Source organism: Lampris incognitus, chromosome 2 (genome assembly GCF_029633865.1).
Source record: "Lampris incognitus isolate fLamInc1 chromosome 2, fLamInc1.hap2, whole genome shotgun sequence".
Taxonomy (NCBI): domain Eukaryota; kingdom Metazoa; phylum Chordata; class Actinopteri; order Lampriformes; family Lampridae; genus Lampris; species Lampris incognitus.
The window spans coordinates 28,125,767-28,138,705 of NC_079212.1; the positions used below are offsets into that span (position 1 = coordinate 28,125,767).

Genomic DNA, 12,939 nt, shown 5'->3' on the forward strand with positions numbered 1-12,939 from the left:
GGAGTTCTTTGATTCGCTCTCTGGGTGCACCATCTACAGGCTAGCTAAGGTTTAGGATGCAACACCTCCCATAGTTAAGCTTGAACAATTCACACAATTTGCAGTTTCAGGTCATAAACCACAAGTTGAAGATAAATGGCAATAACAGGGAGACATCTAAGCTATTACTAACAATTGCCTTTCATAAATTTTATTATAAACCATCAACTTTCCCTAAGAACATCTAGAAATTTGAAACCCTAAAGTCAAACCTTAAAACATTTGAAGCACCCCCCCCCCCATGTTGGTGTAGGATTCTATACCAGGTCTGGTTTGTGACATTTTCTTGGACCACCCAATGACACTTTCAGCCCATCAAGTCAAATTAGACCGCGATTGACGACACCCAGCAGGAATACAGTTTTATAACATATTAAGTCACAACTTAACCTTGGATAACACTTATACATTGGCTAGATAGACCTGGGATTCGAGAATCCAACCCCAATAACCTTCAAAAGTCAGAAAGGGGCCAAATGTGGATACTGAGCATTTTCATGTAGATTGATGATAGTCCTCAATCAGTGGAGCAGACTCACTGTCAGCACAATGACCAAATATCATTCCCCATTTGAAACACAGGATTATGACTTCAAAATAGAAAAAATACAGTGGAAATGAAAAAAAAAAATATCGATGGTCATGTTACATTTGATTTTGGAGTCTTGATCCAGACCTACAATTGAGCAGAAGGCTTAATAGAAGTCTGCACCTGCTGACAAGGACCCACCATAAGATACAGGCGATTTTGTAACTCTTCCAGTTTGAAACAATGAATATGCCACACCAGGTGAACAGAATACATATCATGGAAATAATCTCTGAAAAAAATAAAACAAAACACTATAAAACTACATACATTATCTACATTGAGAGAACCACAGTTAAGTCAAAAATTTCAAGTTTTATTTAACAGTCTGTTGAACTAAAAAGAACTCATCAGTATACAGTGTGAATTCCTGCTGGCATGTTCAATCAACAATATTCAAAGTCCTCGCAAAATCAACTACGGTCTTACATTCCAACCACTTTACAATCATACTTAGCAAAACAAATCACTTCCTGCCCAATTGAACTTGTACATTTGAACCACAAAAGGAAACCTAATTAGAAAAGGTCTGAATCACTTTCTTACATTAATTACATAATCTGTGGCTGGTATGAGGACAAATAAGTATTCAACGACACAAATGACTCCAACAAATTATCGCCAGGTCTCAACAGCAGTTTGGGACAACAAACAGAACAGCATGGCCACTGCCATTTTGCAGGCATCTAGAAATATAGGTGAGACTGGTCCTGATTTTTGTTTGCTCTTTGGAGGGTGTGAGCAAAATACCATTGGCCAATTGAGTATGTCCGTTCTAAATTTTAAAAAGGGGGTGGTCCAAGGGTTCTTGTAGGCTAATTGAGGTGAAGAGGTCCCTTTTCAGGATTAAGGCATTCTTGTGGTAAATCCAATGCATTCTTGGCTTGTGCTGGCCCACCCAGCACTGCACCACCCTCCAGTCTTCAGCTTCTCCAAAATTGACTCCAATCTGGACCCTTTGACGAAAACCTGGGCTGGCTCGTGTCCAAGGTCCCTATACAAGTGTTGGCAATTCAATTAATATTAAAAAGACAAAAATAAGTCACTGTCAAGAGGGCATTATACCTAGTCATATTCACTTTTATTGGAGACTTCCCTTTGATTCACAAAACATACAAAAGGCATTCAGAACCACTTCAACCACAAACTTTCAATGGGGACTTATCAAACACTCGCCAATCCAGCCGCTGAAGTCACTGGTCACACTGAGCTCACTTGCAACTTCCACACTGCCAGGCTCCCTCAGTGCCCCTTCAATCCCCACCCACCCACCAACAGACTTCACCAGTACCAGGTCACATTTTCACACAAAGGGGTGGTAACAAGAAAGAAAAGCACACATCATACACAGCATTCACATCAAATCAGAAAGCAAGAAAAAGCTACGAGAGGATACAGATACTCATAGCACTTTACATTGATTTCCCCCCCCCCCCCAAGATTTAAGCTAGATAGAAAAAGAGCAAAGAAAAAGACTTAAGGATATCAAGAGATGCAATGTCCTTGTGATGGTCATAAGAAACACACTCGTACGTGCTTCTTCCTCTCACACTCGCACAAAGCCACAGGTTCTTCCAACTCTCCCAGGCATTTTGGCTCTTTTAGAAAAAAAAATTGCACAGACAGTCCTTTGCACACTTGCTTTCATTTTGCTCTCTACCGGTTGCGCACTCAGTCTCTCACTCTGTCCACCATCAAACCACTCATTGATCTCTACAGCGATAAGAGCAGACAAAATTTCTATATCCATGTGAAAAGGGGAGAGGAAAAAGACAACACCCACCGTCTAACACAGTATATGCAGAGTGAAGCTGCGATCTTTGATGGCAAAGCATTTACACATGGGAGTAGGGGTATTGAAACTGAGACCGGTCGAACAATGCTGCCCATGAGGCGCTTCCTCCCGGGAAATTGGAAAAGAGTTGTTGAACTGCAGAAGAGATTTGTGAAGGCGTTTCCATAAAATGTCAAACAAACAAACAAAGAAAAAAAAAGAAGATACAATCAACTGCATACAGACACTAAACAAAAATCAAACCCATTTGACCATTCACAAGTGGCTGAAGGGTGCTCTGGAGATACTCGTGCATGTTTCAAAAATATATATTTTGCATGCACGGCCACGTCTCAAAGTAGCATTTTCTCAAAAACAAAAAATATGTAGTGTGGCAGTTTCCATTAACAAACTAAACACTTCACACATTCAATAATTGGCTACAGAATTAGTCACATGTATTTATAAATTTGTTTACCAAAATGAAAGGCAATATATTTCTACATAGCAGGGACCTAAGATATGACTAGAATTATTTTTTCTTCCCTCTAAGTATACTTACCAGATTAGCTCAAAGAAACAAAAACAATGAATTTAAAGCCTTCTACATTCCCCAACTAGAAGACTTAGACTCCATAGAGGTGCCAAAGCCAGAGCTGAAGCCACTGCTGGAGGCAGAGTTAGTGCCTGCAGCCCAACCAAGACTAGCTGAGTTGGGACTGCTGTAACTGGTGCTCGTAGAACTATAGGTTTGGTCTCGGGTTGTAGTGGCAGTACCTGCTGTGGTAGTCTGACCCTGCTGATTAGCAAGCATACCCATCATGCCCCAACTGCTTTGCAGCGCTGCCTGTGCAGCCGCCATCATTGCTGGGTTAAGACCAAGAGCCCCAAAGTTAACCCCACTACCAGTGCTTCCCAGCCCGCCACGACTATTGGCATAACCCTGACCGAACCCACCAGCCCCAAACCGCCCTCGTTCCATCATTTGCCTACTATTATTGTGTTTAGGCTCTGCGTTGGAGATGTGCACGCTGACGCCCTTAATGATCAGGTCCTCACCACACAGGGCTTGGGCAACCTGGAGACAGAGACAAAGAGGAGATCCGTAATCCTAATTCTGAGCACACAGATTTTTTTATTATACACTAAATTAAACATAAGAAAAGCTTATACCTGGTCATCTGCAAAAGTGACAAAGGCAAATGCCCTGAAAGGTTTGGGAATGAAGACATCAGTGACCTCCCCATATTGCATGAAGAACTGCCTCAGCTCATCAGTGGTCATGTCCTCAGTGCAGCGGCCCACAAAGATTTTGCGGCTGCGCATGGGCTCATCAGGACCCGCCTGAGGGGACACAAGTAACGTTTTAAAAATTTCCCCAATACACAGAGTATGTTGAAATAACTATTGGTATCAAATTTCAGGTCAATAAAACTTAACTGTGTAGCATATTTCATATTAAAATATGCAACGCACTTAACATAAAACTGTAGCATATTTCATAATCAAACTATGCAATGCACTTTACATGAGCAAGTTAAAAGGTAAAAAAAAAGCATTTACCTTTACACAGGGAAGGAGCATGTGTATATGTGTGTGTGTGTGTGTGCGCGCGTAGAGGGGGGAACAGGAATGATTGTTGGGGTCAGGGCACAGTGCACATAAGAATGTGAATATGTGAGCATTAGGGAATGATACAGATCTGGGGACTATTCAATCAATGTTAAGGGACTCAATACCCTGAAACACTGAGTGAAACAAAACTAATTTCATTGGAGTTTTAAAGCAGACCCCTTCCTTCACTGATGTTTTGTTGCATTGTCCATTGATAACTCTAGACTCAATATTTGTAAGTCCATGTTGTTTTCACTTTTTAATTGCTGCAGTGTCACTAATAATTTCACAACTTCTCATATGGACATAAATCATAACTCCATAATGCAAGGGGCAGCAAATGTTTCTTTGCATATCCCACTGAGACACATACATGTATATTTACCTGGTATGGTCCGCTTAATGGGGTAGGTAAGGGCTCAGCATCTTGCTGCAGGACACAATGGTAGGGGTTGCTACAATATATTCTAATGTACTATATCTGGTGTGTAATCGGTCAAAGCTGAAATCTTTTGCGGTCCATGACAATAGCCTGCACCATAAATTAGCTTGTCCATAATACCTTTGAGTTGGGAAGTTTGCAGTCACACCATCTTCCATCAATCATATGCCTTTGTGCGATCACTTTGGTTTGAGTCTCGTAGTCAGTAAATCGGACAAATCCAAACCCTTTGGAGTTTCCAGTCTTTGCATCCCTCTTGACCTGAGAATGCATAGGAATTTGATTACTCCCTATAATCTACTTACCCAAGCATGTTGCAAAGGAATATTCTTTTAAAGTCTCATTGGAGATCATTACCTGCACCATGATGACTTCCCCAAATGTACTGAAGTAGTCTTTAAGGTCCTGTTCTGACGTTTTCCATGGAAGCCCAAGCACAATGAGATCTGAAGTCTTCTGAAAGCCCCTCTTAATTTTCACAGCTGAGGCAGCATCCATTTCTTCCATTTTCCTTTTGTTGTCTATAGTAAAAGAAATACATAACTTAACTAGCCGACTGCAAAATTAGACAATAGCTCAGATTATAACGAAACGAAACTTTTGTTTTAGCTTAAGATACGGTTTGAGGAAATATACTCTGGGTTCCCAACTTTTAGTTTTAAAAAATCATTTTCCATGACTTTTGCATGACAGCTGTTGCTCACAGAAAGACACATTATTCAGTAATAATTATCAGCAGTAGCCTCAACATTATTTAAATGGACTAACTTCTACATGATCACTAAACAGCCCCCCAACTTTAAAAAAAATTGATGTGGAATTTCTGTGACTAAAAATGTCACAGTGGAAAAATTTCTGTTTTATAGCCTACTTGTCAAATGTCCATGGCCTAATAATACCTCCAGGACATTTGGTCAATTCTATCATCTTCCAGGCGTTTCCCAGTCGTGGAAAACAAGTCTATACATTTCAAGGTTTTCTCGGACGCGTGGGAAATCCTGACCTTTTTAAAATCCCCCCAACACCCCCCATGTCCCATTCACCTTGTTTTATGATTAGGCTCGAGTTGGCTTCAGAGTAACATTTCGGTAAATCGGATACGAGTGGTTGAGAGCTTGTTACAAGAGGCGATTGTGTAAACACCAGCTAAAGAATACCATAAATCAAGGCAAGTCGATTTCATTTGTATAGCCCAGTATCACAAATTTGCCTCAAGGGACTTTACAGTAACACAACATCCTGTCCTTAGACCCTCGCATCGGATAAGGAACAACGTCATTAACGCCAAAAACAAACAAAAGGCGTAACTTTCTGAACACTTCCAGCTAAACCCTAATCTCACCTTTGGGGTAGTTGACGACGTACACCAGGTTTCCCCAGTCGCTCTCGGGTGCATGCAAGACACCCTCGACCAGGCGGACACCACGCATGCACTGCGACTCCGGGTTCCTGTACCGCAGGCCACACGCCCCAGGGAACTGGGCTGCCACCGTCGACAACAACACGGTGCCGTCGTCCTCTGACGGGATCTCCATTGGCTCCTCGCTTTCGTCTTCGGCCACCCGAATGTACAACTCTGACATGTTGGCCCTGGGAAAATAACAGGCCGCGGCTGTATTCAAAATACCGTCAACAGCGCCGTCCGCGTCAAGAGCAGGATGCACGGCAGTTCGGAGAGCCGACGCTTTGCTTATTCGTACACGGCGAGTTAAACTTTAGCTAGCTGCGATAGATTCGGACCTAGGCAAGTGTCGTTTAACGGCAACTGGTGTGCGAACTAAGCAGGACAGAAAACTGACGAGGGGAAAGAAAAAAACCCCAAAACAACCAGAGCTCACCGCACAACCGTTTCAGTAAATATAATCGCCGGCGGCCATGAAAGCCGAGGTCTTCTTCACCACTGACGGACAAGCGCGCTTTTGTTACTCGTCGGCTAGCTAGCGTGCTAGCACACACAAGACACGTTTGAGGGGGAAAATGAATGAGTAGCCAGCTTTTTTTATCGCTTTCTTAATAAATACTCGGATTTCTTCTTTCCGATCGTGACTATATTATCAAAAGTCAAGGCGATAAGTACCTGTTTTTTCGGTGAAACTTAACTTCGAATTTAGTTGGAATATGTAACGATTTAAACCGCACGTACCGGCTAATCCCCCTAGCCTTGAGATAGCTATCAAAATGGCCACTGAGCCTGTCGCTTTGACGTCACTTCCTTTTCTTTTTTCCTCTCCTTTTAATGGCGAATTGCAACCTGGCGGAGCATTATCGCCACCAACTGTCGTATTACGTCCTTGGTTTTCAGTTTTTTGGTTTTTTTTTTGTTGCCCAAGTCACACCAAAGGGCGAGCCACAATCAAGGCACGCCTGTATTCATCCATCCATCCATTAGCCAAACTGCGTATCCTGCTCTCGGGGACGCGGGGATGCTGGAACCTATCCCGTGCAAAATAGCCTCTATAACCCGTTATCACTATGTAAACCATCCATTATCCAAACCGCTTAACCGACTGCTGGGATAGGATCCAGCATCCCCGCGACCCTGAGCACTCTGTAAAAGTTTATTTACTAATGCCAAATAAAATTTGAAAAAACAACTACATTACCCATGAAATATTTATTAAAATTATGCAATTGTTCATTTTAAGCTTCGTAAAATTTCATCAAAAAGAGCAGCAACACAACCATTTAAACCAGACAGGTCGCAAAATTAAAACTGAAAAGAGGGAGAGACAGAAAAGTGAGAGAGAAAGAGAGAGAAATTTGTACTTCCATGTCATACAGGTCTCCCCCTGTATGACATGGAAGTAAAATTTTTGCTTTATGCAGATGATCTAGTTTTGTTGTCACCAACCGCAGGTGGGCTGCAATAACTACTAGACCTGCTTGAAAACTATTGCCAGCACTGGGCCCTGGCAATAAATCCAAAAAAGACAGAAGTAATGATCTTCCAGAAGAAGCCCAGATGTCAGGAAAATAGATACCAGTTAACTCTAGGTAGCATCACCTTAGAGCATACGATGCAGTATACTTGAATACTTACCTTGATCTAATTATTACAGCATCGGGGAGTTTCAGTATGGCAGTGAATAGCCTAGAACAAAAAGCTGGCAGAGCTCTATATGTAATTAAAAATAAATTATTTAACATTGATATACCAATCTCCATCTGGTGCAAACTGTTTGATAGTGTAATTCTGGCCATTGCGCTATATGGAAGTGAGGTATGGTCTACTCAATCTTTCCAGCTACACTATAGATGGGACAAGCATCGAACAGAAACCCTACATGCGGAATTCTGTAGAATGATTCTGTAAATACAAAGGAAAACACAAAAACAACGCATGTAGGGCGTGCGCGGAGTTTGCGGAGGGGGGGGCAGGGGGAGCACCAGGGAGAGCCCCCTGGTGGCTGAAACGGGTAATTGCATTGTTTCAAAAAAGAGTGGAATAATTACGTTTGGCATGACCAGATATTTTATCAATATTTCAAATAACACAAAACAACTAAATCGTACCGGGTAATACATCTGAGTTCATATACTGCTTTAGTAAAAAAAAAAATGTTCAGGGCTCTGGGTCCAACTGGGTCATGTGACGAGTGACACGTACGCTAACGTAAATCGAACCAGCGATTCTCAGCTAGCATACGTGGGTAATAACGTTGTAGTTATCTAGTCGGCATGAAAATATGGACATAAGGAGATTTTTAAAACGTCGAGCCCCAGACGACACCAATGGTCAGCCATCGGGATCTAACAAGGATACAACACAAACATCAATAACCGATGATGACGATAGGCAAAACGATACTGTTGTGAACTTGGAGGAAACTTGGAGCAGCTCTGGATTAGCAGCAACTGCTAGCAGTCCTGACGGTCACCCCGCAGATGCACGAGCCGAACTAGGTAACGCAGACGATCTTGGAGAAAAACACGGCTGTCCTAAGCAACCTACTCTGCCCCAATTCCCCTCAACATGTTTTGGAAGTACAAAACGATCGTTTTCCACTTAAGTCGAACACTTCCTTAATTCCTGGAGATGCCCCTTTATTTACGTTGGGGCTGTTGCATTTAGTTTAATTTTCAAGTGTCGGGGCATTCCGCCACCTTGTGCCTATTGCGTTCCAAGACAGCCGTGCCGTGATTGGATTTCATAAAGGCGAATTGTTAAATTGTTACGATGTAATTTCAAATCTGCTTTAAAAATAAACATATATGTTTATTAAAAATGTTAGATTTGTCTATATCTGCTCGTGCTGTGTTCCCAGGGTGGTAGGCCAGCTGTTACAATGAGTTTTTGTTTTTTTTGCCCCCCCTGGCTCGAATGTCAAACTCCGCCTATGATGTAGGGCAGAATTAGGCCGGTTTCCATTACTGATAAATGTACAAAAAAAGATCTCTAAATTTCTGGATGCACTTGAATACAAGCACAACAAATACACTCACCGGCCACTTTATTAGGCACACTTGTCCAACTGCTCGTTAACGCAAATTTCTAATCAGCCAATCACATGGCAGCAACTCAATGCATTTTGGCATGTAGACATGGTCAAGAAAATCTGCTGCAGTTCAAACCGAGCATCAGAATGGGGAAGAAAGGTGATTTAAGTGACTTTGAACGTGGCATGGTTGTTGGTGCCAGACGGGCTGGTCTGAGTACTTCAGAAACTGCTGATCTACTGGGATTTTCACGCACAACCATCTCTAGGGTTTACAGAGAATGGTCCGAAAAAGAGAAAATATCCAGTGAGTGGCAGTTCTGTGGGCGAAAATGCCTTGTTGATGCCAGAGGTCAGAGGAGAATGGCCAGACTGGTTCGAGCTGATAGAAAGGCAACAGTAACTCAAATAACCACTCATTACAACCGAGGTATGCAGAAGAGCATCTCTGAACGCACAACACGTCGAACCTTGAGGCAGATGGGCTACAGCAGCAGAAGACCACACCGGGTGCCACTCCTGTCAGCTAAGAACAGGAAACTGAGGCTACAATTCGCACAGGCTCACCAAAATTGGACAATAGAAGATTGGAAAAACGTTGCCTGGTCTGATGAGTCTCCATTTCTGCTGCGACATTCGGATGGTAGGGTCAGAATTTGGCGTCAACAACATGAAAGCATGGATCCATCCTGCCTTGTATCAACGGTTTAGGCTGGTGGTGGTGGTGTAATGGTGTGGGGGATATGTTTCCAGTACCTTCTTGAATCTATGCCACGAAGGATTAAGGCAGTTCTGAAGGCAAAAGGGGGTCCAACCCGGTACTAGCAAGGTGTACCTAATAAAGTGGCCAGTGAGTGTATATTGCACTTTAAAGCTCTGAAAACCTAAGAACTGAACCCCGAGGAGTCCCCTGAAGCAGCTGGTTCTGAGACTCACTACCCCTTTAACAAATACTAAGATCAACCAACCTCAGGCCAGCACTGCATTCCAAACAGACATTACAATAAATCAGGCTATAAAACAACGGGAGAACAATTATTTGAAACATTGGAACGCTGAAATCAAAACTCAAAACAAACTAGAAGCCTATCGGGCCCTAAAAACAAACTATGATTTGGAAGAATACCCCTTAACTGTCAGAGATAGAAAGCAGTGACAGATCCTCACCAAATACAGGCTCAGTAACCACAGTCTAGCCGCTGAAAAAGGGAGACATAAAAAGACGTGGTTGCCAAAAGAGCAACGAACATGTGGTCAATGCATGACAGATGAGGTGGAGGCAGAGGTGCACTTTCTCCTTTAATGTGAAACATTTGAAAAACAGCGACGGGCTTTTGTCAAGGAGCTGGAACATTTGATTCCAGAGTACCAGGAAATGGACGATGCAGGTAAACTGCGGGTGGTCCAGGGAGGGGGGCCAGTGGCGAGCATTGCAGCAAGATTTATATTTTCCTGCCACAACCTGAGAGACAGTGGGGGAAAGCTCCTATTATTGTTTGTTGTTTGCTATCGTCATTATTTAGCGAATGCCTCTTGGCAGACGCTTTTGGTCCGGGGCGACGTGCGGGCTGTAGGTGCACGCATTCTCAATGAGTGTGGCCCCCTGAGGCCGAGCGCACGGCCTCGGCGTTGTCAGTGTCGTGTTCTTGCCGGTTAGGCCGCGAAACCATAAACTATTATTGCTATTGTTGTTGTTTGATACTGTGGCGAACGTAGAAGCAACGACAAAGGTAACTTTGCAGCCCCTTTACTGAACTCACACAGAAACAAGAACTTACAGAAATGTGACACAATACATGGGCGTCATCAACTCGAACAACAAAGTTGTTCAGGGTTTCAGTTACAAGGTTACACACCACAACAAATAGTAATCACATAAACACATAAAACCACATAAAACACTTACAAAACATTTAATAACAACTGACAATCTGCACACAGTGCCTGATGGGTAAAACAGGACAATTGGCACAATTCTGACGTGGTAGCAACTTCGCTACATTACCCCCTCCAGCATGTCGCCTGTCCTCAGCCGACAACAAAATCCCTATAGCAAAGGGGAAGCCGTCTCCGCCGCCGCGGGGGCACGGGTCCCTGTTCCCCACTGTCTGTCTGGTTGGTAGGGCCAGTGGGTGTAGGAGGGACCGTCCCGGGTGGGCTAAACTGATCTACAGGTTCTTCAGCCAAGGGGTGGTAAGGTGCCAAACGGTCCCAGTGCAGAACTACCACCCGCCCCCGGACACACAGTTTCACCCTGTACACAACATCCGAAAGCTGCTCCAACACCTCACAGGGCCCCACCCACTGGCTGGCGAGCTTGGGGGAGACTCCTCTCTTCCGGGTTGGGTTGAAGACCCACACCTTTGCTCCTGGGGTGAAGGAGTGGCCCTGACAACGAGTGTCATATGCCCGCTTTTGTTTGCACCTGCCTGTTCCTGATGCTGCCGAGCAAACTCATGTGCCTCGGCCAGACGTTGTTGGAGGTTCCGCAGGTACTCGAAACCGGGTATCTTGGGAAGGTCAGTACCCAGGGGCGTGCCAAAGGCTAAGTCCACAGGGGTCCGCAGTTCTCTCCCGAACATGAGCGCGGCCGGTGTACACCCAGTACTTTCTTGTACTGCCGACTGGTACGCCCACAGGACCAGGGGTAGATGACAGTCCCAGTCTCGCTGGTGCCGTGAGGTGACAATAGCGAGTTGTGTGGTGAGCGTTCGATTGAACCTCTCCACCAGTCCGTCGCTCTAGGGGTGGAGGGGCATTGTCCTGGTCTTCTTCACCCCCATGCGCTGACACACCTCAGCGAATACCTGTGCCTCGAAGTTCCGCCCCTGATCGCTGTGTATTTCTTCGGGCGCACCGAACCGACAGAACATCTCACACACCAGCCGCTCGGCTGTAGTGGCAGCGCTCTGGTCTGGGACCGCATATGCCTCAGGCCATTTGGTAAAGTAGTCCATGGCCACAAGGACGTACCGGTTTCCGTTGTCTGTGGTGGGAAATGGGCCAAGAAAGTCCACACCGGCCCGTTCCATGGGGGCCCCCACCTGATATTGTTGTAGAGGGGCATGGGAGCGTCTGGTTGGTCCTTTCTTGGCAGTGCAGGCATCACAACAGTGCACAAAAAGTTCAGTGTCATGCCTGCATCCGGCCCAGTAGAACCGTTGGCGCAGTTTGTTCAGCGTCTTTGCCACCCCATAGTGACCTGCCCCCACCGAGCCGTGGGCTGCCCGTAGCACTCGTTGGCGCCAGTCCTTGGGCACCAGTAACTGCCACACACTTCTTCCCCGACCCGGCGCTTGCCAGACCCGGTACAACAGTCAATCACGCCGGGCCAAGGTGGCCCACTGGGAAAAGTAGGCCTTGGTCTCCACCGACATGGCAGAGACAGCTTGCCAGTGGGGGCGTGCCTTGGCGTCGACCCACTGTCCCACCCTGGCCAGGGTGGGATCACTATCCTGCGCTGTTTGCCACTCCTGCTTGTCCATTGCCATCAGCCACGCCTCCTCTGGCTCAACCTGCCGCGTGGTGGGCACTTGGAGGATTGCTCTGTCTCGCTCCTCTTGGCGCTCACAATGTCTACAATCCTTGCAGGGACGACGGGAGAGGGCATCTGCATTGCTGTGCAGGTGCCCAGCTCGGTGCTGGGTCTCGAAGTCATAGCTCTGCAGCTCCGCAATCCACCTAGCCACCTGGCCTTCAGGCTCCTTAAAGCTGAGCAGCCAGATCAGGGCCGCATGATCCGTCCGCAGGAGAAAGGTCTGGCCATAGAGATAGGGGCGAAAATGATTGAACGCCGCGACCACCGCCAGAAGCTCGCGTCGTGTAACGCAGTAATTGCGTTCAGGGCGGCTCAAGACACGACTGTAGTAAGCCACCACTCTCTCTCCCCCAGCAACTTCCTGAGACAGGACGGCCCCCAGCCCCACATTGCTGGCGTCTGTGTCCACGATGAAGCGGCACTTAGGATCAGGAAGGGCCAGGATGGGTGCAGTGATCAAGGCAGTGCGGAGCCGGGCAAAGGCGGCTGCACAGTTGTCGTCCCAGT

The 12,939-nt window shown here is 45.5% G+C and overlaps 1 protein-coding gene across 4 annotated transcripts; it reads right to left on the reverse strand.

Annotated features, from left to right (window-relative positions):
- Positions 1 to 214: 214 nt before the first annotated feature.
- tardbpa (TAR DNA binding protein a) lies at positions 215 to 6,643 on the reverse strand. 4 transcript variants are annotated; one of them, XR_008809750.1, is made up of 7 exons: positions 5,801 to 6,642; positions 4,816 to 4,979; positions 4,579 to 4,719; positions 3,576 to 3,746; positions 3,360 to 3,480; positions 2,412 to 2,558; positions 215 to 1,622 (listed from the first exon to the last, which is right to left on the reverse strand). XR_008809750.1 is itself a non-coding variant. In XM_056272801.1 (6 exons), the coding sequence occupies exons 1-6, from the start codon at positions 6,039 to 6,041 to the stop codon at positions 2,464 to 2,466; spliced, it is 933 nt and encodes a 310-aa protein (XP_056128776.1). In that variant the 5' UTR covers positions 6,042 to 6,642; the 3' UTR covers positions 1,645 to 2,463. The 4 variants fall into 4 exon arrangements, 2 of the variants coding, with proteins under 2 accessions (XP_056128775.1, XP_056128776.1); XR_008809751.1 differs by having other exon boundaries at positions 216 to 1,622; positions 3,396 to 3,480; positions 5,801 to 6,641; XM_056272801.1 differs by lacking the exon at positions 215 to 1,622 and having other exon boundaries at positions 1,645 to 2,558.
- Between the last annotated feature and the right edge of the window lie 6,296 nt (positions 6,644 to 12,939).

Coding starts and splice junctions, on each gene's coding strand:
- tardbpa (XM_056272800.1), bottom strand. CDS start 6,041: ATGTCAGAGTTGTACATTCGGGTGGCCGAAGACGAAAGCGAGGAGCCA. Junction 4,720..4,815: donor GGGAAGTCATCATGGTGCAG/GTAATGATCTCC, acceptor ATGCATTCTCAG/GTCAAGAGGGATGCAAAGAC. Junction 3,747..4,578: donor GCAAACTTCCCAACTCAAAG/GTATTATGGACA, acceptor GTGTCCCCTCAG/GCGGGTCCTGATGAGCCCAT.